General features: G+C 42.8%; 1 protein-coding gene across 3 annotated transcripts; it reads right to left on the bottom strand.

Annotated features, from left to right (window-relative positions):
* Positions 1-748: 748 nt before the first annotated feature.
* Positions 749-27,862, bottom strand: TP53BP1 (tumor protein p53 binding protein 1). Of its 3 annotated transcripts, none has more exons than XM_053988425.1 (27): positions 27,228-27,862; positions 27,089-27,140; positions 26,933-27,020; positions 26,615-26,685; positions 25,840-25,998; positions 25,300-25,381; positions 23,943-24,088; positions 23,013-23,142; positions 22,598-22,689; positions 21,383-21,585; positions 19,252-20,434; positions 15,303-15,422; positions 14,435-14,671; positions 13,294-13,351; positions 12,012-12,104; positions 10,409-10,910; positions 9,583-9,735; positions 7,550-7,839; positions 7,056-7,232; positions 6,385-6,806; positions 6,063-6,254; positions 5,372-5,575; positions 4,648-4,860; positions 3,940-4,034; positions 2,736-2,935; positions 1,793-1,938; positions 749-1,078 (listed from the first exon to the last, which is right to left on the bottom strand). In XM_053988425.1, exons 1-27 carry the CDS (start codon positions 27,486-27,488, stop codon positions 891-893), a joined length of 5,757 nt encoding a protein of 1,918 aa, XP_053844400.1. In that variant the 5' UTR covers positions 27,489-27,862; the 3' UTR covers positions 749-890. The 3 variants fall into 3 exon arrangements, with proteins under 3 accessions (XP_053844400.1, XP_053844401.1, XP_053844402.1); XM_053988427.1 differs by lacking the exon at positions 749-1,078 and adding an exon at positions 2,559-2,610 and having other exon boundaries at positions 1,814-1,938; XM_053988426.1 differs by lacking the exon at positions 15,303-15,422.
* Positions 27,863-27,991: the final 129 nt, after the last annotated feature.

Genomic DNA, 27,991 nt, shown 5'->3' with positions numbered 1-27,991 from the left:
ACACAGTAACAACATTCAGCAAGTAAAAGACCTAGCACCTTCCATGCATTACAGCTGTTTATGTCTACATACATCAGACTGTGCCTGATGCAAGGTTTAAAAGCCCTTGACCATGGAAAAAGCTAGAGAAAACATTGAAGTTTGGATGTGAGATTTACAGGCCAACACAGTCAAGTGTCTGAGTTCCAAATGTCTGAGCCACGAAATGAAAGAGGAAAAAATACACATTGAGAAAAACTTTACACTTTTGAAGCAAGGGACTAAAGATTATATGAGGATGGAGGGAGGCCTTCAGCCTATAGCACTGTTTGAGTGAAGAGCTTTTGCCTTTATATCAGCTGACCACTAAGATGTGAATGCAGATTACCATTTAAAGACACACAGTACTTACATACTCTTTGTACCTCAGTCTCCTAGCAGTTTAGTTGTCCAAGGTTCTTGTGTCTATCTCTAGCACTCGCATCAGCAGCACCTTAATGAAATTGATGGAAAATAACAACTGGAGCAAACTGGTGGAATACACAACATGGTATTCTTCCCAACAAGCAGAAATGCCATGGCCCTGAACTTCAGCTAATGGAAAACACCCCTTCCTCTGTAATTGACCTTGTGTTAGCTTAGGCTTTACTCAAAGCAGAATATTAGTGAAATTCAGCTCGGAGAAATGTAAGCATTTCTTTTTTCTCTGCACTCCTTTCCTGAAGGCATTGCCCTGAATAAGTTTAGATAAATGAGGAGTACCAGCAGATACCACAAGAGATCAAACATTTATTTAATCATAAAAGTCCAGCAGGTAAAACTATATACAATAATCCATGCATACTGCCCAATTCACAAACATTTAAAACCTGTTTCAAACACAACAGTTCGACAGCAGGGCAGAGTTTCACTCAGTGAGGGACATAGTCATGTTTATATTTTGGATGCTGCTTGTAGCCTACTCTCTCCCCAGCAATAAGACTCTGGATCACCCACTCTTGTGAGACAACAGGCAGCCGTAAAGCTTCTGCACACTTCAAGACACCAGCTGGGCAGGAAAAATCAGTCACCACCACATCATAAACACCCAAAGCAATATCTGTACAGGAGGAAAGACAGACATCTGTCAGGTGAAGAAAGAGGATTTTGCTCTGCAGCAGAACATCATAGAAGCATGGAATGCTAAATTATTTGGTTTGAGAGGGACCTTAAAGCTCATCTCATTCCACCCTCTGCCAAGAATGGGGGCACCTTCCACTGGATCAGGTTGCTTCAAAGCCCCATCCAACCTGGCAGATCAGTGTGTTTTGCCACTATGAATCACTCTTATGTCTTCTCAATCCTAGGCAGCGAATTCTCTTTGTAAAAGTTAAGACACCCCTACAGCAGCGCTGCACCTCACAAGAAATATTCCTTTTGTCCAGATAAGAATTAGGAGAAAACCAGTAGCCAACAGTATAGGCATGACCCTGAGTCCTGACCTCAGGCTGTGAGCGCTAGGGCCTACATCACATATGGAGAGGGAGAGACAGCCCAGTTCAGAAGGACAAGGGAAGCACAATTTGAGAGACCAATTTCCCCCTTTCAACATAGGCTGGAAGCTGATGGCTTTTGTCTGAATTGCTGCAGCTTCTCCTCTGCAAGACAGGTCTCCTAGATGTAATCTATATACAGATTATATTTGAGTAGTGAGCGTCTGCCCTTTGCCTTCCTTTCTGCTTACAGACAACCTTGTAAACCATCCCACATGGTTTTAATCCATACTGAAGACCACAGTGGCATAGGATTCCCTAAGAAACTGGCCAGTGAGTACCTTTGTTGTGAGCATGCGAGTAATGCTGTTTAACAGATGCTGCTCCCCCTGTCATGAGAATTTCAGACCACAAATCCAGGAAGTTCTCTTGCTGGTCTGACACCAGGAGAACCTTCAGGTTATGGAACGGGTTTTCTCGTGGGTGCCTGCAGAGTAAAGAGAAATGCAGACTGGTAAGAATATCCAGTAGCCTAGTCACCTGATCTGCTCTCATGTATGTTTTTTGAGTATCTTGCATACAATGACCCACTCTTACCACCCTTCCTGAAGTACTTGGAGCGACTATCCTTTGTTTATAGAGACTAACACAGAGCTAGACAGTGTTGGTGGGGTATGTGTGCAGCAGCCTATATCCAAAGTTAAGCCTAACTCTTCCTAATCCTGAACCACTTTTTTTGTGCACATCCAAATTGCTTCCACTTCAACAGGGCTAAGCAGGAAGACCTCAGTCTCCTGCCCGAAAGTCTACAAGCTATCTACAAATTTGTGTCTGCCCCTCAGCTTGCCTAAGGAGTCTGACCTCTGTCATCTCAGAACAGACTTACTGGACTAGACTCCATAGAAAATGCAGACACTAGCTTCAAAACATATCAAGGGAAAAGGAAATTAACATAGTATTGTTCTCCTTTATCAATTTCTGAGCAATTAGAGAAATTAGCCGAGGGTGTGGGAAGCCTTGTCTGAATTCTGCCTTCTTCATGAGAAGACTGACGCCTTCCTTACTTCCAAGGAGACACTTTTTTGTGCATATGGCACCCAAACGTACCTTGGTATTAGAGGTCATTGTAAATCCAAGGAAAGAGATGGAAGTCCTGTTCCTATATGGAAGGGAAAGTATAGGGAGCAGTACTCAGGTCACCTTCAGTATTTGTAGCTATTCAAGAGCCTCCCAAGTGTAACAGGTCCCTCCAAGAATCTCAGATCATGATTATTTGGCACTCACCATTCTAGCAATTTTTGCTCCTGGAGGCTATATCCAGCTGGCAAAAGGTAATTCCGATAATTTTGAAGCTGATTAGCATGACAGCTATCATGGACCCAGATATGAGACACACAAGGGATCCCTCTGGCAAGGCACAGCAAGTATTTCTGAGTTCGACAATGCTGGTCCGCAATTAAAAGACACTGGTATGCCGCATTGCACTTCAGGGGAGGAAAAAAGGCATGTAAACAGGAGACAATGCTTGCAAAAAAACCCTTGAAATTATCCTGATGCTAAACAGTCTAAAGAAGAAAATGACTGAAACCTTGATTTTCACAGCCATATTATACGAAAGGCAAATTAGATAAAGGTAGTACTGATTTCAGAATCTGTTTAATCATATCCTATTCCAAGCTCTGCAGTTCAAAGGCAAAACTCTGCCTAGTAGTTTTTGTATCATAGCTCTCTTCCCGTTCAGACAAGAGATTATTTACCTTTTAGTCTGAGACTCAGTAAGTCACTAGACAAGATTGCTTCCTCAAGTAAGATGTTCCAAAAGCAATTTACCCTCTTTATTTAAAAAAAAAAAAAAAAAAAAAAAAAAAGTAAAAGCCACACTAAATTACAGTAGTTGTCCAAGTAGATCTGGTAAGTGAAGAGCTCTACCTCTAAGTGTTCCAAGGCACACACCTGCAGTGAGACCACATCTGGAGTACTTCATCCACTCCCAGATTCTGCAGTTCTGCAGTATACCAAAAACTCCAGACATGCTGGAGCAGGTCCAGCCAAGGACCACTAAGAGGCCTAGGCATTGGAGCACCTTGACATACCAGAAGAGGCTGAGAGAGCTGAGCTTGTTAGAGATCAAGAAGGGAAGGCCTGGGTGGTCTTTTTAATGCATATTCATGACTGATACAAGGGTATACAAAAGATGCAGCCACGCTCTTCTCAGTGTTACCCACTCAAAGGACAAGAAGCAACAATTACAAACTGAAATATAAGAAATTCTTTTTTTTTTTTTCCTCTAATTGGATCAAGCTGCCCAGAGAGGCTTTGGTGTTTCCATCCTTGATGATACTCACAACACAACTGGACGAGGACCTAAGCAATCTGCTGTATTTGAACCCACTTTCAGCAGAGCAGTTAGACAAGATAAACTACAGAAATCCCTTCTAACCTCAACTATTCTTTGACTGTTGTTCTAGATTAGTAAGTGAACCCTTACCTGGGTTTCATTGAAGTCTTCTAGGATATAGCCAGCTCCTGCTCGCAGCTGTTGTGCTATGTAATGTTTATCATACGGAGTCATCTCTAAAAAATCTACAGCAGAAAGTTCAATTTTTGACTATAATCTATCTGCTTATATTCCTACATCTTAGTCTACAAAGTCCTCTTCCATTCCAATAAGGGATCCCAGCCAATCTCTCAAGAATTTTTAGAGAAAATCATTGAGAGTCAAAAAAAGAAAAAAAAAAAAGAGGAAAACAAAATAAAAAAAGGCAGAAGAAAGGACAACACACCAGTACCCAGGTGAGCACCTTGTCACTTCTTTGACTGCATGAAACATGACACCAGCAAAGGCTAACTGGAGCAATCCATACATGCTTTCTTTCAAGTTCTATGCTTGCCAGCACTATCCTTTAACTCTCAAAACCTTCCTTCTTACATTATACTATTCTGACACTGCTGATCTCACTAATTTTCACACCTTTCTTAGCTTGCTGAACAAGCCTATGATCATCACTGAGGTTTGTCACATCTTAGGCCGCAAGCTGGCTAAGTCAGAGACTGAATCTTAGGTCATTTCTGCAAAGGATTAAAGAGCTAAAGGGTAAACAAGTACTCACGCAAATGTCTGATCAGACAGTATCCAGCATTTTTCCTAAAGACACAGCATTTCACATGAAAATGTAATGGGTAAGAGTTGCCTCACCTTCTTCTTCCTCACTGCTCCCAGTGGGACCATCTGATGGCTTCTGGTGATTGATCACTTTGTCACTTGGTGTTGCCATGGTGAGAAGAAAGGCATAGCCCAAAAAGAGGGTCTTATTTTGGGGCAAGGGTCCATGGTCACCCTCCAGTACTGGGGGATCTGCAGCATCTACACCTTCACAGGTGCTTACAAACTCTCCACCTCTCACAGTGCCTGTAGAGAGGCAGAAGCACCATGAGTCTTCAAAGATATGTCTTACCTGAGGAATCTGTTCAACTCAGCTATTTTACTGCAGGAGACACAGAGAGGCAGGATTGGGCTACGATTACACTAGGCTAGGTAGAGATCTTTTATTCTTCTGGATCTTCAAATCAAAACATGAAGGACTAATGGGACAAGTTTGCAAGTCTTATCAACATCCTGAAACAACATTGGCTGCTGTGAGGGGTCCCTTTAACAGATTTCACAACTGACTAAAGAGATAAGAGAGACCAATCACAACATTAAAGTCAAAAGGCAAAATTGAAAAGACAGCAAGTAAATACTTAGACTGTGCTAAAAATAATCTCTGGCTGCTGATTGCATCCAGGGAGAATCAGCCTCAAACTATGTAGAAAGAAAAAAAAAAAAAAAAAGGATTTCATCTACTTTTTAATTATGGAAAGTGGAAAGATAATTACAGAAAAAGCAGTGTGGAAAAAACTAGATGAATTCAAGTTCTTACCAGGCTTTATCATTGCTGACTTGCGGCCACGTTTAGCTGGGGATCGTTCATCTTCAGAAGCAAGAAGCTTCCTTTTCCCAGACAGCGAGACTGGTGGGACACGTGGACTCTCCTGCCCTTTACGAGTGGGAGTTGTGCTGCTGCTGGAAGTGCTGGGAGAACCAAGGGTACTACGTCGCTTCCTCTTCCCCTCCACCAGGTTATCTGCAATATAGTATGCAGGGATTAGTCATGGGCTGTCATCAAACTCCACAAGATTTCACCCTACCTATCTGTACAGAAGTGGCTGAACTCAATCTTTAATTTCTTTAGAAAATACATGCCACCATCCTCTGACAGAGGAAAGCAAGAAAAAAATATATCTTTCTTCCCAAGCCCTGTACCCTGCTTGTCTATTTTCCTCCCAGTACTGCTGGGACTTTATTATCAAAGCACCCATCCACCAAGTTTATGTAAGCATGGCAAGCATCACTGTCCTTGAAGCAGGCCACTTTCCACAAGCCAGTCAATACCACTAAGTCTCTGATGCCAAACAAGAAAAAGATCTCAAAGATCTCACTATAAAGTACGAAAAGCATCACTGAATACCCAGAAACATTTGAACATTGGCAATTCGGATCAGGCACTAGAGTTATCTCAAAGGCACGAGACACAGAATAGCAGTCAGCAGCTCAACAGCACCGTTCCTTACCAAGACTGATGTCAGCTGCTTTGGTCAGGGGGGTGACAGGCTCATAAGGACCTAGCCCAAATTGCTCCCGCAGCTTATTTCCTTGCTCTTGAGACAGGATAACAGCCATTCGTTTGTACCACTTCCTCTGGCCTTCCTTTTCAATGCAGTAGTATAGCTCTCCAGACTCCTTCCGGTGCCCCTTCACCACACCTGACAAGACAGCAACTAACAGCTGTTAGCCAACCATACCCAGGCTTCTCATCCTCCTGGAACAAGCAGCCATTTCCCACACATTCAGCAACTCAGAAAACCAAGAATGAGACTCAAGCACTGCTCTTACCTGCACTGAAGTAGTCATCCTCAGAGAGTGCGGTCACCTCTGTCTCCAGTGGGATAGGATCACAGAGCAAAATATCTTTTCCTAGCACATCACGCTCATATCTGTCATCAAAGAGCAGCTTGTACTTTCCTGCTCCAACATCTCGGGTAATCATCCCCGAATAAAAGAACCCATTTGAGGACCACTTTGCTACAACCCTGAGGCCCACAAAGCTGCTCCCAGTGGATGAGCCTGCACAGTCCGAAGGACCAGTCACCACTTGAAATGGGATTTCTGGAGAGTCACTACGACGTAAGGCACAGAAGCCAGAAGTGCCAGATTTCTCTCCTCCATCTGGCAGGCGAACAGAACGAGTAAATGATTTCTCCTCAGGTGATGCTGTATTTGAGAGATCCTCCATACCTGGCAGTCCAGCTGAATCTCTGTAGAAAAAAGCAGTCCCATATGGGGGGGGGGGGAAAAAAAAAGACAAAAAGCATTCCCAGAAGGATCTGAAAAAACAATTACTAAGTATAAAATACATGGGTGAGGTGCTTGCAGCTGCTATATATCACATCACCAGAAACTTCTGAAATACTCAGTACTCCTTTTTCTCTAGGACATTAAGACAGAAGTTCCCTATCCTCTTTCTTGCAATAAATGAAAGTTACAGTGTCCTTTTTCCAGGGTACCTTGTTCCTGTTGTTCGAGATGGCGGGCGTCCTCTTCTTCCTCGTCCACGAGGTGTCACTGGTGCCCTGCCAGCCTGACGAGTGCCAGGCATACAGTCCTCCTCTTCCTCACAACGCAGTGCTCCTGTCTGGCTAACTCTGAGTGGCGATGCAGGCTGCCCAGCTCCTTTCCTAGGGCTAGAGAATTTATGAGTTAACTGTTTTGAGAAGAGAGGCAATCTCACTAGAATCCTCCCATTTCCTTGATCATCTCACAACATCTCCAGAATTTTGCCTCTTTGCTGCTAAACTGCAAAGTAATGCCTCACAAAGAAACAAGCTACTCCTTTAGGAAGAGCAGATGCAAAAGCAAATACTACCTCCTTAATTCTGTCCATCAACCCAGATCTTTTTCAGAAAACCTTTGATTTAGGTCTACCCTGCTTCACACTCTCAAGCCTGATGCTCATTTCTGCAACACATCTCTTCCTCTTTTCCCAAGACTCTGCACTTACCTCAATTTTCCTAAGATGCCTCTGCCAATGGGCAAAGCAAATTCTCCGGTTTCTGTCCCACGCACTTTCCCTTTTACAGCTCCTGTTCCTTGCCCTGAGCTGCTGCTGCTGTGTGTGGCAGAGTGACCACTGCTTCCTCCACTGGATGTACGGTGGAGACTTGAGGCCTTAGATGAGAAAGAGCTGACATCACCAAGGTCCCCTGAGGTCAGCGATGAGCCCCCTGCAGTTCTAGATGGGGACATGTCAGTCTCACATTCCTGGCACTCCACTACAGGTTCCTCAGTTTCCTTAAAATAAACAAAAAAGAGGATTGTCTAAGATGATGCAAGTGCTAGACACTTTACAATCACCAGTCCAAAGTGCAGACAAGCTGATACCACATTCATGAAGCTGATGACAGCCACACAGACTTCAGTCTGGGCTAATCCATGGAAGACAGTGCATCTCTCACTACAGGCCTGCAGCTGCTCTGTATCAAGAAGTCACATTAAGAACTCAGTCAGTAGTGTTGAGGAATACATTCAGTGCAGGTAGCACAGGGCTGCAAGTGCAAGCTGCATGCTGAGCTCTGGGGGGTGAGAGCCCCAGGCAAAAGGTCATGGGACCTGGACACTTGGAGGCACAGCAGCAACAGAAGACCCCGTGACTTTCCCACATTTTTCCAGCTTAGACTGTAAGGGTATAAAAGCCCAGGGTGCCCTTTGTTCGAGGTCTCTCCTTGGAGGCACCAGCTCAAGCTGTTATTTTGTTATTTAGTTATTGCAACAAGATTAAATTATTTTAAGGATCCAGATGTCTGAGACTCTGCCATGGGAAACCTGGGGTTTCCCAAGTCAGTGAGGAAACCTGATCTGATTGTGTGAGTGTGGGGTGTGTAGGGACTCGAGCAGGGCACCCATCAGCTCATTGGAGCTGTCCACTGTGAAGGGGCCTCAGTGACTGCCAGAGTGGCTCCTGGATGGTCAGACAGGGAAGTTTCCTTAGCAACAGGGCAGAGCTTGGCTTGGTATCCAATTGGTTTGGCTTTGAGTAATTCCCACCCCTCTAGTGTGTGAGACTGCAACAAATACATGAGACGCTAGGAGCTTTTGGTTGCTTATTCCAAGATCAGTTTCAGACAGCTTGTCATCTGGAGTTACTAAAGCTTTATGAATATAAAAACATGCATCTAGAGAACAGTGATATCAAGTGTTGGTAGGTAAAGCGGAAATGGTTATATGATTGTGATTACAGAAACTATGTAAATATATTTCAGGACACTCAATTCTTCCTTTTTATGTTACAATAAGGAATTTTGTGTGTAGTATCAGTTGTAAAAGTATTGAACTAATTTATCCTTTATGTTTCATTACTCATTGTGACTACACAGCACAAGACTTTCAGGTTATTTACCTTTATAGAACAGCAATAACATTTTATTGCTAGCAGGCTGATGTGATTACTGTGTCCATCAAATCAGCATTTCTCAGCTATCTTTCATGATTCTCTAAAGGCTTTCCAATTAATGAATGTACATACTACAACACAAGCGTACTAATAAAAGGCTGGTTTGTTCCTCAGCTTTAAGTTGACTTTTGAAGACCTCTTACAGAATCTGGTATACAGGACTCAAAAGACTGTGGTTAAAAATGACATTGAACTGCAAAACAGGCTAAACTATCTTACGTAGTTCAATTTTACAGAAGTGATTTTTATTTACTAATAGAATTTCTGCTCATTCTGAAGTATTTCTATTCTGCCAAAACTCCAAGACTTTTAAAATAATTGGATGCACATAGTTAAGTCTTTTGTTGAGTTCTTTGGGACTTGAATGCGTCCTGAGAACACATGGCATGAAGTATACCAGCATCACAACCACAGCTTTTGCCGTAAACCGCTTGCAAGTCTGCTCATGAAGAAAGCCCTGTCATCACAGCACACAGATTTGTTCATTCAACTTGCTTCCTGCAGTCATAACGCATTCTCAGTTTAACTCCTTCTATTTTTCAGCCAATATCTCATTCCATTTAACCACAAAAACAGGAACTTACCTCAACTACCTTTCGTTCCACCTCTGCACCATTGATGTAGTAAACATCTGTTATAACACGTGTAACAACAGTGCGCACTTCTCGAATGGTTCGCATGTGGCGACGCTGAACTTGGCCTTTGGGTGGGTGAAGAAGGTTAAATTCCTCCTCTCCCTGTAATAAAGAGGATACACTAAAACCAAAACAGACCACGACAAAAAGCAAACTATTTCTGAGTAGGGCTACCTCTGCAGTACAGTTTCTTCACGCCACGTTAAAGTACGGGAGTAGGGAACCTTTAAGCATCTTGTTACAAATTATTGCAACAACACAGGAGACCCTAAACAAAGGAGAACTGAACACATTTTGCTGACAAATAGAGGAAGGGAAATCACAACAGTCCAAGGAGGAAACAGCAAACTTGTTTAGCGTGGCTTCCGATACTCTTTGATTGAGTAGACTCTCAAGTGTATCACATCAATCTTGCACTGTCCTTTTATGGCCCTGTTAATCCCCTATTTCCCACTGGACACATTAGTCTTAAATCAGGTTTAGTAAAAAATAATTTTTCTAGTCTTTCTGTTGATAAAAAGCCCAATCCCAAACAAAAGCAATCAACCAACCAATCAAAACTTGTCACATTTTTTCCAGAAAATACATATGGAGACATTTACTTCCCAAATGTATGCTGTCCAGTGAGTATTGCTACCTTAGCAGTGGATTCAGGACAGCTTGTGACATTAACATTTTAAAGTTGTCCTTGGCCTTTTTTCAATAGAGAACCAACTGTTAATGAATCTACTGGCTGAAAGGACACTTTACTGTCCTAAAGCAGCCCTCATCCCACCTGACTGCGCAAAGAGTCCGTGTCATCTCCAGAGGTGTCGACAACCTTTTCCCCACTCTCGTCGGTTTGAATGTTCACATCTTGTTGCCCAGGTTTTTGCCCAGACATACTGGTTCCCATTTCCACCTGTCTACAGATTTCTTCTGATGTTTGTGTTGCTGTTGTAACAGTTGTTGGGGTAAAAAGACAGTCTGATGTAGTTTGCACCCCTTTATTCTTGATGTTTTCCCACCTCTCTTGACTTTGATCAATTTGAACAGCCTTACTTTGTTTTCTCTGCATTCTTCTCCCATCTTCTGCCTGAGTGCTTACAACATCAGTCTCCATAGGCTCTCCATCCTCTGCACCAGAAGATTGTTGATGGCAGTCCTGCTGCATCCTCTGAGCAATTAGGCTCTGTCCACCACTGCTGTCTGCCTTCTGTTGCTGGTACTGCCAATCACTGGGATTGGTATGTAATTCAGCATCTTCTTGTGTGCCAGGAAGAATGAACAGATCCCCCCTGCAAACCAGTTACGCACAGATCAAAACTATTGATTAAGAAAACAAGACAACCAATATGCTGCCACTCAAGTGAAAACAGTATTAAAAAGCCCCCACTCTGGAAGTCACTCAATTGCTTCTTACAATTGCACAGAGCTCAGAGAGTTCAAATAATAATAAAAGAGACTTTCAACACTTTTCAAGTGATACACAGGGTGGTAAAACGTATGGCTGACACTGTACAGAACTAAGTGCTTTCTGAACTACAAGTTTTCTTGCTACACTCCACACATTAGGCACCAACTATGCAACTTTCCAGAAGCAGGTCATCTTGAAGTTACTTCAGGCTCTTCCAATGTTTGATTGGCTTGAAACTGATAATCACATGTAGCAAGAAGACCCTGCAGCATAAACACGAATGCTGTTTAATGTTTTCATTAGAATTTGTCTGCTCTGCCAGAAGTACTTCCTCTGCCAGGTAGCATATAGGACACTATACTGAGCCCAACTAGAAGTGTGTATTTGGCTTCCCTTGGGTACTTGAGGATTTTGAGGAGTGACTGTCTTCCCTTCTGGCTGTGCCTTGCCCAGCGCTGGAACTCCCTATTCATTATGGTCTTTAATGTAACTGTTGAAACGCAGGTTACTCTTTCTACATAGACCAATACCTCACTGTCCCATCAAAAGACAGACTGGAAAACACTAAAGAAGCAGTTTTCTACTTCTAGTTCTCCAGGCAGCACCGTCCTCACCGTAACGTATGCAGCTGTACAGTCCTTTGGAAGGGGACAATAGCAGCAGCAACAACAAACAAACAAAACTGGTCAGAAGATCTTAGAAGAGGAGACAGAAACGGTATTTAAACAGCCTTAAATATGATCTCAATTTTCTCAAACCTAAAGACTTCACTGAAGCATATTTGGAATCACATGACTGCTCAGTCTAAAGGTAAGCCTGACAACCATGTGAGACACAAACAGATTTAGTGTACTTACCCCATTGTCCCCAACCTTCTAAGTCACCCAAAGAAAATGGCTTAGCACAATTTCTTTGATGTAGAAAACACATATCTGGACATAAATCCAACCAGGACTGGCAGGCAAAGACTGTGAGGAGTTACCTAAACGGAGAAGTGGAAAGACCATGACCTCTGGCTTCATCCTCTCGATGAACTTCACAGACACGACTGAACACAGATGATGCTTTCTGGGAGCTAGCAGTGCAGATTTAAGACAAACAAACAAAAATGCATCAGGAAGTGAGAAAAACCCTCATACAGCAAAACAAGAATTCTCTAGCTCCTTGTGAGAACAAAGAGTATTGAGCTTGTTGACCTACACAGCCACAGAATGATTGATATGATCTGTCTCAAAGATCAAGAATGAAGCTGCAATTGCACAAGCATTTCTGTCATTTCTGAAGACACCCTAACAGCCAAGGGCAATGGAACAATTCTGGAAACCGTCATGTGGAAAAGTGCATCACCATCAAGAGTTTCAGCATGTACTGCCTCTGGTACCCACCAGGGGACACAGTTAGACCCTTTATGGCTTACTTCTCAGGAATTTCATGGCACCGCAAAAATACTGGGAATGACAGTCATAAAGCAGACCCTGAGAGCTCATATTCATCCCATACCTACAAAGGTAATCCCATCCTCAACCAGTGAGAAATGACTATCACTCATCCTCAGCATTGAGGCATGATACCATCTAGCAAGCAATCCTATACCAAGAGATACTGAATTTATTCCTATGTTTTCTCACTACTTCAAACCACTATTCTTCACTCGGATTACTATAGGTCACCATCTTCCTACTGAGATTCCTGTTAGTATTTACAAACATTACTTCCTGCAAGCTAAATCAAGCAATGCTAGACATTAAATGTGAGTTAAGATAGACACATACAAATCAAAAGACCAAGGGAATAACACAATGTTTTGGTCAAAATGTTAATCTGTGATTTTTGTATATCCATGAACTGATTATGTTTCTATCAGGTTTATACCAAAAAGACAATTCTCTTTCAGAACTTCTCAGAGATTCTTTGCAGAAAATTGCAGAAACCCAAGTATTTGGATTTTAAGAGATGGATAAAGCAGACTTGCATTCTGGACTGCACAAGACATGAATTTCTGGCTTTGACTACAATCAAATGGAGGCAAAACGCTGAAATTAGTAGGAACCACAGAGCCCATAATGAACAAACAAGTGGGGTTCCTATTTTGCCTATGTAATTAAAACCTGCTGCAAGAGCTAAAGAGTTAATATCACATCTACTGCTAGAATGTTCCTTGCTTCTGTGTCTCCTAATTTTTTTTCCCTTGCAGCTGACAATATGTGGAAAAAGGATCTACCCCGACCTTTGTATTAACTCTGCCCAGCAAGAAGCCCAGTTACCTCGCAGCAGCCTCAGCAGCAGCAGAGGATCCATCTTTTCCATCACTGGCTGCAGGCTCTGAAACAAGAAGGAAGGGAAGGATGATTTTGGCATAATCCAAAAAGACTCTCCCAACCTTTCCTAGCTCCATACGCTCAGTGAAGAGAGGCTGAGTAACACTGGACAAAGGGTGCCCAGACTTCCCCGTCCAACTTCTCAGAACAGACCTAAGTTTCTACAAGTTTTAGACTATTAGACTGAATGTCACTCTTCTGGTTAAAATCCTGTCAAACATTTTTTTCCAGATTATGGACAGGTGCAGAGGAAGCAACAAATATGATGAGATGAACTGGAGAATCCCTCCTACAGAGACAGGCTGAGAAAGCTGGGCTTGTTCAGCCTGGAGAAGAGAAGGCTCCAGAAACACCTCATTGTGGCCTTTCAGTTCTTAAAAGGGGGCTTATTTAAAAAAAAAAAAAAAAAAAAAAAAAGGGAAATACTTTTTCTATGGGCAGATAGCAATGGGACAAGGGGAAACAGTTTTAAATTAAAGGACAAGAGATTCAGGTTAGATGTTAGGAAGAAATTCTTCCTTGTGAGGGTGGTGATGCACTTTCACATGCTGCCTGGAGAAGCTGCAGCTGCCCCAACTCTGGAAGTGTCCAAGGCCAGGCTGGATAGGGCTTGGAGCAACCCAGCCTAGTGGAAAGTGTCCCTGCCCATGGCAGGGGGTGTTGGGACTAAGTGATCTCTAAGGTCCCTTCCAATCCAAACAATCCTATGATTATGTTTTCTTTTATATATATATATATATATGTATATATGTGTGTGTGTGTGTGTGTGTGTGTGTGTGTGTATGTATGTATTTTCCCACCCAACACAATCAAACTTCACTTTCTGTCCTGAGTACCATTGCCACTATACATCACAATTTGTAGTCTGCTGGAAATACCTTTCCTTACAACAGAGGCCTCTCCTCTCACTTCATCCTTGCTTAGAGCATTGCAGAAACAGAGAAACAAATTTAAGTGACACTGCCCAAAAAGAAAAATGAGAAAAATTACAGGGACTCAGAGACTGTCTTGGGGAATGCCACAGACAGGTTTTGAGTTAGGGCTGAGATCCAGTAGGACCCATACACTTCAGGTTTCATTCTCTTACTTTCCAAGCTGAATGGCAAGGACTCCTCACTCCCATCATTCACAGGGGTAACAAGGTTCATTCGCAGAGAAAGTTTTGCATCCGACTCAGGAACCACACCAGACTCTCCTTTCTCATAGACTTCTGACACATCTGCTGATACCACTGCACTTTCCACAGTGACATTGTTGGTCCCCATTGTGCCCTCTGCTGTAACATCACTGGTTGCTATAGTGCTGTCTGGACAAGTATCATCCACTGAAAACAGAAAAGCAAAAACAAGAAACAAGAAGCAGCTACTGTCATTCTCATTGCTGGGGTTGAGGTCCTAGTTTTTGTTTGAAGACACTTCACTGCATGCATTATTCGTAATGCTGCAGTAGTGGAAACTCCTTTCTAGAGATCTGAACCATGAAAATTCTGTAGCACAGGTATTATCCATAGTTTGTGACAGAATAATTTATTACTACCCAAGCAGAACAGACTTCTTTTCATCTAGCACTTGCAGGGTGCTGTTTTGTGAACCTAGCAGAGAAAGTCCTGATAAAAGATGATGAATACTGTAAGCAATCTTCTTGTAGTCTAAGCTCTTCTGCTACTCAGAAGGCTCTTTTACATTCTTTAATGGAGTTGTATGCAGGACCACAGTGAGGTCCACATGCAAGGAAGACATGCTCTGTACCACCATGTACTCAGGGAGCAAACACCTTCACTAGAGACTGAGAAAACATGGAAACTGTGGGGAAAGGGATAAGCCCTCCCCACAGAATGGCAATGTAGCAATGTTTTTTTGCCAAGGTAGGTTTGAGTTATCCTAATACATCCTGCACCAAGAATCAAAAGCTTCCAGGCTTTCATTGCAGAACAGAGCCACTTGGGTCAAACTCACCAATTGGTGTGCTGTGTCTCCTGGGTCCCATTTTGAGATGGCCAGTAAGAGGTGGTGTTATGCTAGTTAAGGACTGAATGACATCACCCTCCTTTGGCAAAGTAAAATGAAACGGGGTTCCTAAAAGACACAGAGCACCAGAATTAGTAATTTCAAGGGTCTACTTTAGTTCAAATATCAAAAGCACAGATTCACTGTGCTGTGGAAATAGGGAAAAGCATAACAGAGGTGCTCTACAAAACCCCCCTGAACAGCTGCTCTAACTGATATTCCTCAAATTTTATGTGGAAAATCTCTCTCAGTGAAAATCTAGACTGGTCAACTGGATGCAGCTGTTCCCAGGTGCTAGAAAAAAGGGATACTATATATCCTGACATGATCAGGACTTCTAAAGAATGCAGCTTTGCTTCAGAGATGCTCAGGATTTTCCAAAGAAGAGGGAAATGAGGTCAAAAACAAACGAAGGTTAGGACAGAAATGAACTGGCAGAGCTACTGAACTGATAACCTAAAACATACTTAGAATGATGGCTGAGGTGGCCTATCCCATTAGGGAAACCATGCCTTGGTAGATTTACTATGTGCAGATGTTGCAGGATTTAACAAATAAATCAAAAACCTAGTAAAATGCTCTTTCCTTTTGCCTCATCCCATGTATTTATTTGCAAACTTTCAATGTTATAGAGAAGTAATTTGCATAATCCTCTCATAGAGAAATGCCCCATCAGCAAACAATTATGTATCATCTGTTTGAAAACTATCATCTCTCTGCCTGTCACAAGCTTTAAAGACATGGTTGAGCAACCACAACATCCTGAAGACCAACCCAAGAACTTCACTGTACTTTTACAGTGGGTAGGTACCTTCTAGCACAATGGTACTCACACATTGGAAGGCAAACCGCCCCTCCTTGTGAACAGCTTATGAATGTCTGTTGTATCGTGGCCTAGAGCGTGTCTCCATTTAAAAAATGTTTTATTTAAAAACTGAAGCAACTCCATTGAATGTTGATTTAGCTACCACAATCCCTTCTAACCTATAAATCCTCATTTGGCAGGCTAGTAACAAATGATCAAAAGAATTTATGAAATTATCACCAGCACAGGTGATGACCAACAGCATAATCTAATTACTACACCAAGGGCTACCATGAAAGAGAATACAAACAAGCTTTCACAAGAATTGAAAAAAAAAATGTGAATGCCTCGCCTAAAAGCTTAAATGCTTTCATTCACATTACAGTCTCAACTGTTCTATCAATGAAAACAGTTAATCAAGAGTAATAAACTTTCCTTATGTTCTTATGACCATCAGCCTGTAACAGATTTAGGTCCATTTGGCATTGAATATGGCAAGGGATGTCAAAGACAACAAGAAGGGTTTCTTCAAAAACATCAGTAGCAAAAGGAAGCCTAAGGAAAATACTGCTCAGCGAGGTGGGTGCCATGGTGATGATGAATGCAGAGAAGATAGAGTTACTGAATACCTGCTTTGCTTCAGTCTTTACTAATAGGGCCAGTGCCATGGAAACCCAAATCCTGGAGGCAAGAGAGAAAGTATAGAGAAAGGAAGGCTTCCCCCCAGTCAAGGAGGATCAGGTTAGAGATCATTTAAACAAATCTGACACCCCCAACCACCCATATGGGCCCTGATAGGATGCGCCCATGAGTGCTATGGGAGCTGGCAGATGTTACTGCAAAGCCATGCTCCCTCTTCTTTGAAAGGTCATGGAGCACAAGAGATGCCTCAGGACAGAAAGAAAGCCAGCGGCATTCAAATCTTCAAAAGGGGCAAGAAGGAGGATTCAGTGAACTACAGACCACTGTTGTGCCTCTGTCCATGGAAAGATGGAACAAATAATCCTGGTTGTCATCATCAAGCACATGGAGGAGGTTATCAGTAGTCAGCACAGATTGACCAAGGGGCAGCCACGCTTGACCAACCAGATTACCTTTAGTGATGGAATGACTAGCTGGGTAGATGAGAAGAGAGCAGTGCATGGTGTCTACGCTGCCTTCAGGAGGATTTTTGAAATTGTCTCCCAAAACACCCATATAGGTAAGCCCAGGAAGAAGTGTGGTTTGGCTGAATGGACAGCAAGGTCAGTTGAGAACTGGCTGAATGGCAGAGCTCAGAGGGCTGTGATCAGTGGTGCAGAATCTAGCTGGAAGGTCTGTTAGCTAGTGGTGTCCCCAGGGGTCACTGCAGGGTCCAGCCTCAACTTACTCATCAGTGACCTGGATGAAGGGACAGAGCGTACCCCTGGCAAGCCCCCACCCAAAGTTTGTGCTTATTGATTTATGCTTCATAATTTGTTGATAAAGGATTAGACTCCTAAAATATTTATTATGAAAATAATTATTACGATAACAAAGCTGCTTTAAGAGTAGAGGGATGCTCTACAGCTCTTCATATCTTAAGGATTAAGTGATGGCAGGAGAGCAAATACCACTCTACATACTTTTCCACCATGTTTCACAAGTCTGAAGGCAATTATGTAGAGTAGGTCAAAAGCCTGAACTCTCTCCTGATTGAACACCAATCAGCCCTTTAGTGTAATACAAATGCACAAAGCACAAACAAGCATTAATTTTGGAATTCATTTTCTTCAAACAATGGCTTATAGCTCTCTTTCAAAAGTAAACCCAGCCAACTGTGATGTGTCTAAATTGCATTTAGATTTGTCTAAGAAAAAAACCAAAACATTTTGAGTACAGTATGAGAGGTGAAATATTACCCAAAGTCAAACACAATTTTGTTTATGCTCTCTTAAAAAGGAAATTTTGGATTGTGAAAATGTGAAAGGCAATACTGAAGTGGAACCTGACATTTAGCCTTGTTATGTAACTACAGCTATTTATCTTTATCATCATTTCAGCAGTGTACTGCCAAACTTATTGTTGTATTTCATAAAACCCATACTCTTCTTAAGTTTGAAGACCAGTACTGTTCTCCTGACTATGCCAAAATGTCTTAAAAAACATACAGTCCCAATGCCGTGGACTCGTTCACAGAAAAGTTCATCTTTAATCACAAAATGCAATGGAGTCAGAATACCTTTGAACTTCCTGACCAGTATTTTGACTAGATCCCCTCAAAGCATTATTTTCTATATAGTAAAACTATTTTTTCTTCTTTCAGTTAAAGGAAATCAAGAATACTGTAAGCAAAAACTTCATCATTCAACTTAACATTAAATAACATTTGAGGTCCTACAGTCTTTCCCTTTTCCTAACAGACTTCATAGCGGGGGGAAATACATATTCTGACACTGAAGTCATTCTTTGTTCATTCTCATTTAAGGGCTAGAGAACTGTGTTTAAAGATGAAGTCAGCTAAGAGGCACAAACAAAACAGGTGCAGTATCCCACATCTTGTATAATGACACATAGCATGTTAAATGATTTCAATGGGTCATGACAATACCTGCTGAGCCACAGTTTGCATGTGAGTGAAAAGCCATTCTACTTTAAAAAAAAAAAAATCTCAAGAAAAATTTGCTATATTAGCTTCTAGCTCAAAGCTGCTCTGTACACCCTCACAAAGAAAGTTCTCCTCTGAGAATGAAGAAAAGGAAAAAGAAAATAAGGAGACCTACAAGATGGAAAGTACTGACTACCACACACCCTATTCCTTTCAAGGGGCCTGCTGGTGTTGCTTCTTGAGTGGGGGAGAAGTCACAAAAACCCCAGAACATTGCTACAGTCACAGCATTTTCAGTTCCTCAAGCTGCCCTGCATTTTTACCATAAAGTAGTGAGAGTCAGGAACAAGAATTACACCACAGGGGAAAACAGCAAAGTCATGTTCTGCATATAACACAGTAAGGTATAGTGCTGCTCAACTTGCATCCAATAGCAGTGCTCCCTGAAAACACTGAGGATTGTATACAGCTGTCCTTGACATTATTCAAAATATACACCTGTGAACTACTAACCTAAATTCACTTACCACTGGAAGGACTGGGGGATTTAGAAGTTGCCTTCTCCTGTGGTTGCATTTGCCCTTCTTGCTCCAGATTCCTTGTCAGAACAGTAGCCTCCATATTCTTTGGTATTGGATTCTTGTGCTGAACCACGTGTGTTTCAAGCCCTCTCTCTTGAAGTGATGGCTGATTGCTTATTATCATTACCTGTCCCAATTCTGAACCATCGGGATTGTTTTTGGCACACAATGCCACTTCCGATTGGACATCACTCTTTAACTTTGGAAGCAAATCGCGCTGCTCCAGTAACTTCCCTACAGAAGGCTTAGCTAAAACTTCATTGAGCTTTGCCATGTTAGTAGACAGTTTATCCATGTTCTTTGCCTCCCCAGCATCAAAAGTACAACCTTTCAAAGCTTCTTTTCCCTGACATTCTGGTCCAACCTTTTCTAATTCCTGGGCTACATTTTTGCTATTTTTACAAGAATCATTCACTTCTGTATCTTCATGACACTGTCCTTCCCTTTCAAGAATAGAGCTATGAGAAAGTGTTATATTAACAAGAGACCTGTCTTCCTTTATTTGCTTCTCTTTTACTTGCAGTTTTTCTTCTTGTTCTTCACACTGAGTCTCAGGAACTGCCTCAGGTTTGGAAGTCTCTTGAGCATATGACAAAATCTCAGGCACACCAGACTGATCTGCAACAGCCTGACTTCCAGAAATAGACTCAATCTCCCGATGAACTGTAGAGGCTAATGGCCCATCTCCTGCAACACCTGCACTAACAAACTGTCCTACAGGCATTCCTGCAGTCTCTACATCCTCCTTTTTTGTTTTTTCACAGTTTTCAGAGGGTGCTTGATCAGCTGCATTCACTTTTAGTTTTATATTATCATTCTCCACAGAACAGAGTCTTGAGTCTGAGGCCTTGCATTCAGGAATCCTCTCTACCTGTGTGGTCTCACTGTCTTGGCCTGTGCTCAGAGAGCCTGAACTGACAACTGTATTCATGGGCTGGCTACATGCACTTGCAGAGAGCATCAGTTTACAGGACTCAGGAGGCTGTGACACAGAGTCATCTGTAGATATCTTTGACAAAGCATCTGTGGATCTAGAGAGATCTCCTGGTAAGTATAAAGAGGTTAAACCAGCAGTTTTTTCTTCTCCTTCATGCTTCTTCTCTGGGCTCTGAGTTGGAACGAAGATATCCTAAAATGAAAAAAGTGAGACATGGAGTATTAGGGCACCCCAAGTAGGATTGCTGGTTTATTATTCCTAAAAAATTACACTGAATTATGGATCACAGCAAGTTTAGCACAAAACTACAGATTAAAAAACAAGCCATGAAAACAAAAACACCCAAAACTTTTTTTTTGCACACATTTAGGAGAGCCATGATTGATCTGTTCCTGCTGAGAAAAATTATCACCACACATTACTATTTAGTACATCTTTGGCAAAGTCAGATACAAACCTTGGTATCTTTCACTACCAAATCACAAAATACAGGGCAAATATGGCAAATTAGTAGCTATTTTTACTCGAACAACCAAGGGTTTTGGAAAGATTCTCTGTGATATCTATTATATTAACATGAATGCTGTTTTCAGCTGAGAAGCACTACTTCAACTAGTAAGATTTCTAGCAAGTTCATGACATTCATAATATTAAGGTATAAACCCACAAACTGTCTGTTAAATCCTTTTTAACAGTTATAATTTCCAGAATCAAAATGCACAAAGGAAACAACAGCAAGAATAAGCAACTTGAGAAATGCAGTAAATAAATTCCAGCCTTGTAGAATAAAAATTATTTATTATGGAACAGCTTCCCTTTCTCCACAAAAAAAAAGATACTAAGGTCTTGCCCAATGAAAAACTAATTTATGATGCAATTTTTGCAGGATGGCCAGTTCAGCATAAGAAGGCAGCACAGTCTAAGACAACAGCTTCTATGTTCTGTAACTCACTATGCCCTCTTAAGCTACTCTGCATTTTCTCTGCAGGAAAAACTGCCACACAGTATGACTAACATATAACTGCAACTGGTGGGAAGTTAGTAGGGAAGCTCAACATAAAAGAACAGAGGTTGCCTCAAACACATCTTCTGCATCAGCCATATAAAAACCTCAGAAAAGCCATACACATGAACCCTTACATGAGAGAACTCTGGTTGTGATGGTACAGGTAAAGATCCGGGAAAGAAGTTTGGGGCACTCTGGGACACTGGAGTTGAAGCCTGTGGCTGAACAAGAGGTCTTGGAGGGATACAAGCGAGGGCCATCTCCACCAGCATATCTCCTCTCTGCTTTTGCATCAGTTCTCTTCCATCGCCAGGGATAGATATATCCATCTGTTCATCTTGTTTGAAAGAGCAGAAAAGACATTAGCACTAAATTCTTGTGTTACATCTAAGTTTTCAACATCATTTTAAAAAATTTGTCTTCAGTGGTGTATTCAACTTTGTAAAATCTTGTCTCCAGCAGCATTCTTTTTGTAAGGAAAAAAAAAATCAACAAAAACATCTGTATTCCTACTTTCAAAGGAGGAAGCAAGTGTTTTGTTACAAATTCATATGACTATTTTGCTACAGGTCTAGAACTTCTACAATTAGAAAAAAGTGTCTGAAACTCATTAAAAAAGCATTTTTCTGAGATATTTCTTTTCCTTTTGCTATCTTTATTAAAATGCAACTAAATTCAGACCCCAGCTAATAAAATATCTGTTCTAACAGCATTTCACATTCTGTGACCGTAATCTCTCAGAAAGGAATATTTGATTTTGTATCATACTAGAAGCCTGCAGGGATGGATATCTTATCCTTGATGGTAAATGTGTGCTTAGAGAAAATACTTAACAACCAACGTATTGTATGGAATAACTTCTCTTAATGCATCACAATTTAGGATACACACTTGTAGCACATGAAAGGTTTTACAAATATTGTGGAAGTTGTCTATATTAAGGTAAAATAACCTATTATGATGCAATTCTTATCTGTCCTTCCTACTGCCCTAACAGTATAGACTTAATACACATTTCTGCCTGTAGCAAGAATGGCTTGTTCCTAAAGAAGATAATTGCCAGCAGAAATCTGTATGCCATACAAAGCATTTCCTATCTTTCAAATGAAGGGGCACTATTCAACAGTACTAATTTAATTACGATAGCTCTGCAGGATTTATCAACAGCAGATAGAGAATACAGAGAATCATAAACAGAGTCACAAATACAGATCTCCCTTCATCTACCCCTTCACTGTTCTCAGTCCTGCTTTATTCTTTAAACATAATTTTAACAGATTTTGAAAAGGCTACAAGCTCTGACTAAACCAGTGCAGAAAACACAATGACAGTATGCAGAAAAACATTACCTTCTGCTTTCCCCTGTTCAGTAGGACTGCTGGGGACAAGGGCATTGGGTCCAAAGGAAACAGGAGGAGGAGTAACTAGGCCTGAAGAGACACTGCAGACCAAAAGGAAATGAAAACCACACCTCACTAAAAAATGCATTAAGTTCTCTTATCAAGCTCTAGCTTGCCACAATACAACTCTTCTCATGAAAGGTGAGTGTTAGGTGTTCACCAGTAAGAGACTAACAACAGTCAGGGATCACATGGCCACCATTAGTTCATTTCACCGCAAAATAAGGCCATGCTCCTCTCACAGTGCAAAATTAAAACACCGATTGCTTAAAATCAAGCACAAGTCCTTGAATAATGAAGAGAGTAGGGGGAATGCACTACTGCAATGAAATTCTTGAAAAGAGCTTGGGCATTTTTCACTTACGTGGAATCACCCTCCTGTACAAGGAATGCCTGTCCAGAGAGCTGCAGGACTTGCAGACTGCGAGCAGGGGTGCATGCCAGAGAACTTCGGTCTTCCACCCTGGTTATCGGACAGCCACTCCCTGCAGTGGCTTTGAACAAAAGGAAACAAAGACAGAAAGACGGTCAAAACCCCCAGTGATTAGAAAATTCCAAGGAATTAAACTCATGCTATTGCACAGCTCCTTTTCAGATAGGCAACGACAAGCTGATTTTTAGAGCTGGTGAAGGACTGCACATCACAGTTCAGTATGTGAAACGTGAGGACAAAATAGTTCAGATGAAAAAGGAAAAATCTGAACAGATTTTAGACTGTACAAGTCTTCCCACCTGGGAATTTTAAAAAAATCCCCAATGGCTCCTATATCGGCACACCTGATCCAGCACTACAATACAAATATAGGCAAGGTTCTTGTAAGAAAAGACACCTTGCACTGACCACTGACTCAGCGTGAGGAGAAGGTTGTTGCTGAATCTTCTGGACATAGAAGGTTCATTCACAAGATCAGACACCATTGGGCAGAAGTTTGCCTACACTACTTATCCACGCTGGTGTGTCATTACAAAGGCAGAGCATCATTAGTTTCAGAAGAGGGTAAAAGTTGGGTTTTGGTTTTGCTCTTCAAAGGGCACAGAAAGAAAGGAAATTAAATGTATTTAACAAGCCAGTAACCATTCTAACAGGAAGTGACATTTAGGTATTGTTCCATACTATAGTGAATGAGGCTGTGGCCTTTCATTTCCAAAGTGTTCTCAATTTTATTGAGATCACATGAAAAATACTCACAGCACTCTACACCCTAAAACACTAAATGTCTGTGAAGATCAAGTAGGTATGATGTTTATGACTATCTCTGGGATGGACATTTTGGTTCTGCTTGTCTGTTGTTACCTGTTGCATGATTCTCAGGAAACATCTCTTCCTGAGTTGACAAGATATCTGACTCCTCATGACCAGAGCCAAGGGATTCCTCAGTTTTACTGGCACCACTGACAGGCATTTTCCTTCTGGTATGCTCTTCTGCTTCCTGCAGAGTTCTGAAAATGCAAGACACAGTCTTTGACCTGAGAAATTCAAAATATGAAGACCACAACATTGTAAAGAAAATCTATCGGTAACAGGTAGAAGGCATTCCCTCATGTATAACACGGGAAAAAAAGGACAGAAGAAGGAAGACCAACTTCTCCTGAAAGCAGCATTTTCATCCTTGATAAGTTATACTTTCAGAATAGTTTTTTTACATTTTCTACCAATCTAAGCAATGCTTAAATGAAATACAGATTGTTCAACTGACTTCTATTCAATGCAGATTCTAGGAATTTCACTTCACCTCCTTAACGTTATTTTGCAGCAGAATACAACAGTACAAGACGAGCTAAATATTATATATGTTTTATACCAGATAGAATAAATACTATTCAACAAACTGAAGTTTCACACTTAAAAAGAGTTAAAACAAAGCTTACAATAGCAAATACGCAAAAGCATCCTGAAATACCCACCACTTAGCCTCCAGATTTCTCCTGTGCAGCCAAAGCCTATGCTACAGTGATTAAGTTATTTCAAGATAATTCATTTTAAGTCACAAAAGTTATTGCTTCTAGTATAGTCCAGTCATACCATTTTAGGAAAATTACTGGCATATTTTATTATGCAGCGAACTTGCCCTTAAAAACAAACCTATCAATATCTTTGTGTTTAGGAGTTTGACATCACATCTTTTCTCACCGAGGAATGCTGAGAGCACGCCTTAGTCAGCACTGCTGCAAAAAGGTCTCAGCAGTGTACAATCTTTCCCTTTCTCTTTTGCCTTGAACCCTCTCCCACATCTAAAAATCTAGCAACAAAAGGCACAAATCACCTTCTAGAATGTCCACAAACTGTTGCAGCATATATCACAGTTGAGACAGCCACAATACGCAGCATATCCTCATACAATTTCAGAAAGCCTCAACCTGTACAAAGTAACACCATACCACTTCAAAAGGCTTCAAGCATCTGCTCTTCTTAGTCTTTAGCCCAACCCTTCATACCCCTCATGTTCATGCATTGTACCTGTGTGCCCTCTGTTCCCTTTGGTGATTGGTCAGCACACCTGGGCACTCCATGGCTCATTGCTGTCAATGCCACTCACCAGCTTTTCACAGCTGTACCCACCAGGGATGAGGCTCAGCCGCAGCCCCACTCCCAATTACCACAAACTGTGTGCCTACAGCAAACAACCTACAAAGAAAACAGACTGCTTTACCTTTCAGACTTCTCTGCCTGGCTTTCCAAAGCGGTATGTGCTTCTGTGCTGGAGTCAGTTTCTATGTTGTCCGCACAGAGTTCTAGGAAGAGAGATAAAAGAAAAATACCTGGATTAATATACAAATAAAAAAATGTAGGTCTGTAATTTACACAAATACCAAGGCAAGCCTTATATTGAAAAAAATTAATTTTTAACTATCTATGATAACAAGAAGAAAAAAAAAAAAAAAAAAAAACAGGATGAGGTTTTTACCAGGGAGGGAATTCAGTATTGGATTGTCTAAATATTTTGGAAACCGATTAGGAAAGATAAGTGAAAGAATCAATGATAGCACCTGGATAGGTACAAGAAAACAAATTAATTAGTCCAAAGGAAAGAGGGGGCAAAATTCTTTGCAACTATCAGTGAGCTGTGAGCTCATTTTTGAAAACTACTAACACCATATTTCCTGTCAAAAAACCGTAACATTTATAATTTAAAGAAACCAGATAAAATCCACACAGTAGCAAGAAGACATCTATGATCATTTTCACTTACCATATTTAGACTCATTCTTAACAAGTCTGGAAGAAAGGACAGCGGGCCCAGAGTGGGGCGGATGCCCAGCATCTCCCTCTTTGGACACCAAGTCACTCTCAAAGTCCTGGCTCTGCGACAGTTCTAGAACTCCAAACTGGAGCTGTGACATGCCTGTATCTAACACCAGACATCCATTACAAACATACATACCAAAAAGAAAAAATCAAGAGCCATCTATCACTTTTACAAGGGCAAAAGATATACCCTCTAACATGCAAAGTATGTAGGCTATTGTTGAAACTCTGAATAAACTAACTGATCTGAACTCAGCTGTACTAATTAAAATATGGTCTCAGAAGAGGGCAATGGCCATTAACTCAAAAATCTGTATTAATCAGCAAGGGTTTATGTAATGCCATTAGGAACTGCAGCAGACTTTCATTCCACGAAGAGAAAATAATCATGATAATACACAGCCTGTGTCTGATGACAACGACCATTATGCCAGTTCATAATAAGGCTCCATTTCCTAACCATCACAATGCATCCCTGCTTCTTCTAAAACACCTTCAATCTTGAAGATCCATTCTAACAATAATAAACCAACCTCTTTTTTTTTCTTTTTTTCAAACACCAAAGCATACAAATAAACTTTCAGAAAAGGATGCTAATTTCTGACCTATTACTACGGGCACAATTACCCTGGTGAGATGAGTCAGTTCAACTGAAAAACTGCAGACGGTCGATCCGATTCCCAAAACCCAAAAAAACCGACCTGAAATGGGTAAGTTACCTTCTACATACGGCGAAGAAGCACAGTCCTCAACATCACCTTCACTTCGTTCCCCGGCCTTTCCAAGGGCACTGCAACAGAGAGACTCGCTAACGTCGCGCTGGGGTTCCTGCAGGCCGCCTTCCCGCGGCTCGTGTTCCGAGGGGTCACTTGGCACCGACCAGGCGCTCCAAGCCCTCCGCACCGCACATCCTGGCCGGGGCCGAGCACGGCCGCTACACCACCGAGCCCGCCTTCTCGGCCTGTCCTCAGCACGAGAGAGATCTCAGCAGGCCAGAGAGGCGGCGGCCGAGAGCCGCCATGGCCCACCCCACGTACCTGTTCTCCCGGTCGGGCACTGCAGACTCCTCCGCTGCGCAGCCCCGCGGTGCAGAGGCGCTCGGGCGGGCCGGGTTCTCCATGGGCTCTGCAAGCACACCGCCGTCAGCGCGACCGCGGTACCCGGACCCGCCATGACCCCGCGCCCGCCCTTACCTGCGAGTCGTTCCCGCGGCGCCCGGCTGCCAGCAGGACCGCGGACGATGTCCTGGAAGACAGAGGCGGGGGCCGCGTCAGAGCCGGGCCGGGCCGGGCAAGGGCGGGTGGTACTGCCACCACCACGCCGGGCGCTCACCAGCACGGGGCTCGGGCTACTCCGGGCCGGCAGCCGGCGGGCCAGCACGCCGAGCCAAGCGCTCTCCGCGTCCTCCTCCGCGCCCTGGGGCTGCGAGTCTTCCACGATGAGGAGGGGCGTGTCCTGCTGCGAGAAGCCGGGGTCCAGCTGGCTGCTCCCGCCGCGCTCCATGCCGGACGCCACCGGCTGCGGAGCCCGGCCGGGCCCTACGCCGCCCGCCCGCCCGTCGTCCAACCCAGCCGCACTTCCCGCCGCCGCCATCTTGCCGCGCGCCGATTGGCGCACGCGACCCGTCCGCCCCGCGCTGTTACCGGGAGACGCGGGGCGTGGGGGGGCCCGGACCCAGCGGGACGGGGGCCGAGATCGCCCCGGAGCGGCGCCGCCCGCTCGGCCTCTCCGCGAGAGCTCAGGAGAGACAAAGAGCCTCGCGTCTTCCGTCCGCGGAGCTCGCTCGAGGGCGAATGCATCGACCTGTGACACATGGCGGGCCAGGGGGCGGCGGAGGTCCGGACCGGGTGCCGGGTTCGGGCCGGGAACTGTCCGCACGGTGCCCTCCCGATCCCCTTTTCATCTGAGGTACAAAACAGCCCCCTGCTCGGGATCCCGCGCGGACCGAGCATCGCGTACAGCCACCATCGGGTACGTCCTTTCTTGGATATCACAGGAAAGTGAAATCCTGTTAATTTCCCTGTGTTTATACGACCAAAACGGTTATCGAAGAAGCCTTGCGCATAATTGCGACAGTATTGTTGTCATTCCAGCAT

Source organism: Vidua macroura, chromosome 12 (assembly GCF_024509145.1).
Source record: "Vidua macroura isolate BioBank_ID:100142 chromosome 12, ASM2450914v1, whole genome shotgun sequence".
In the NCBI taxonomy this organism is placed as follows: Eukaryota; Metazoa; Chordata; class Aves; order Passeriformes; family Viduidae; genus Vidua; species Vidua macroura.
The sequence above is the reverse complement of the archived record's forward strand: the minus strand, read 5'-3'. Positions and strand labels throughout refer to the sequence as shown.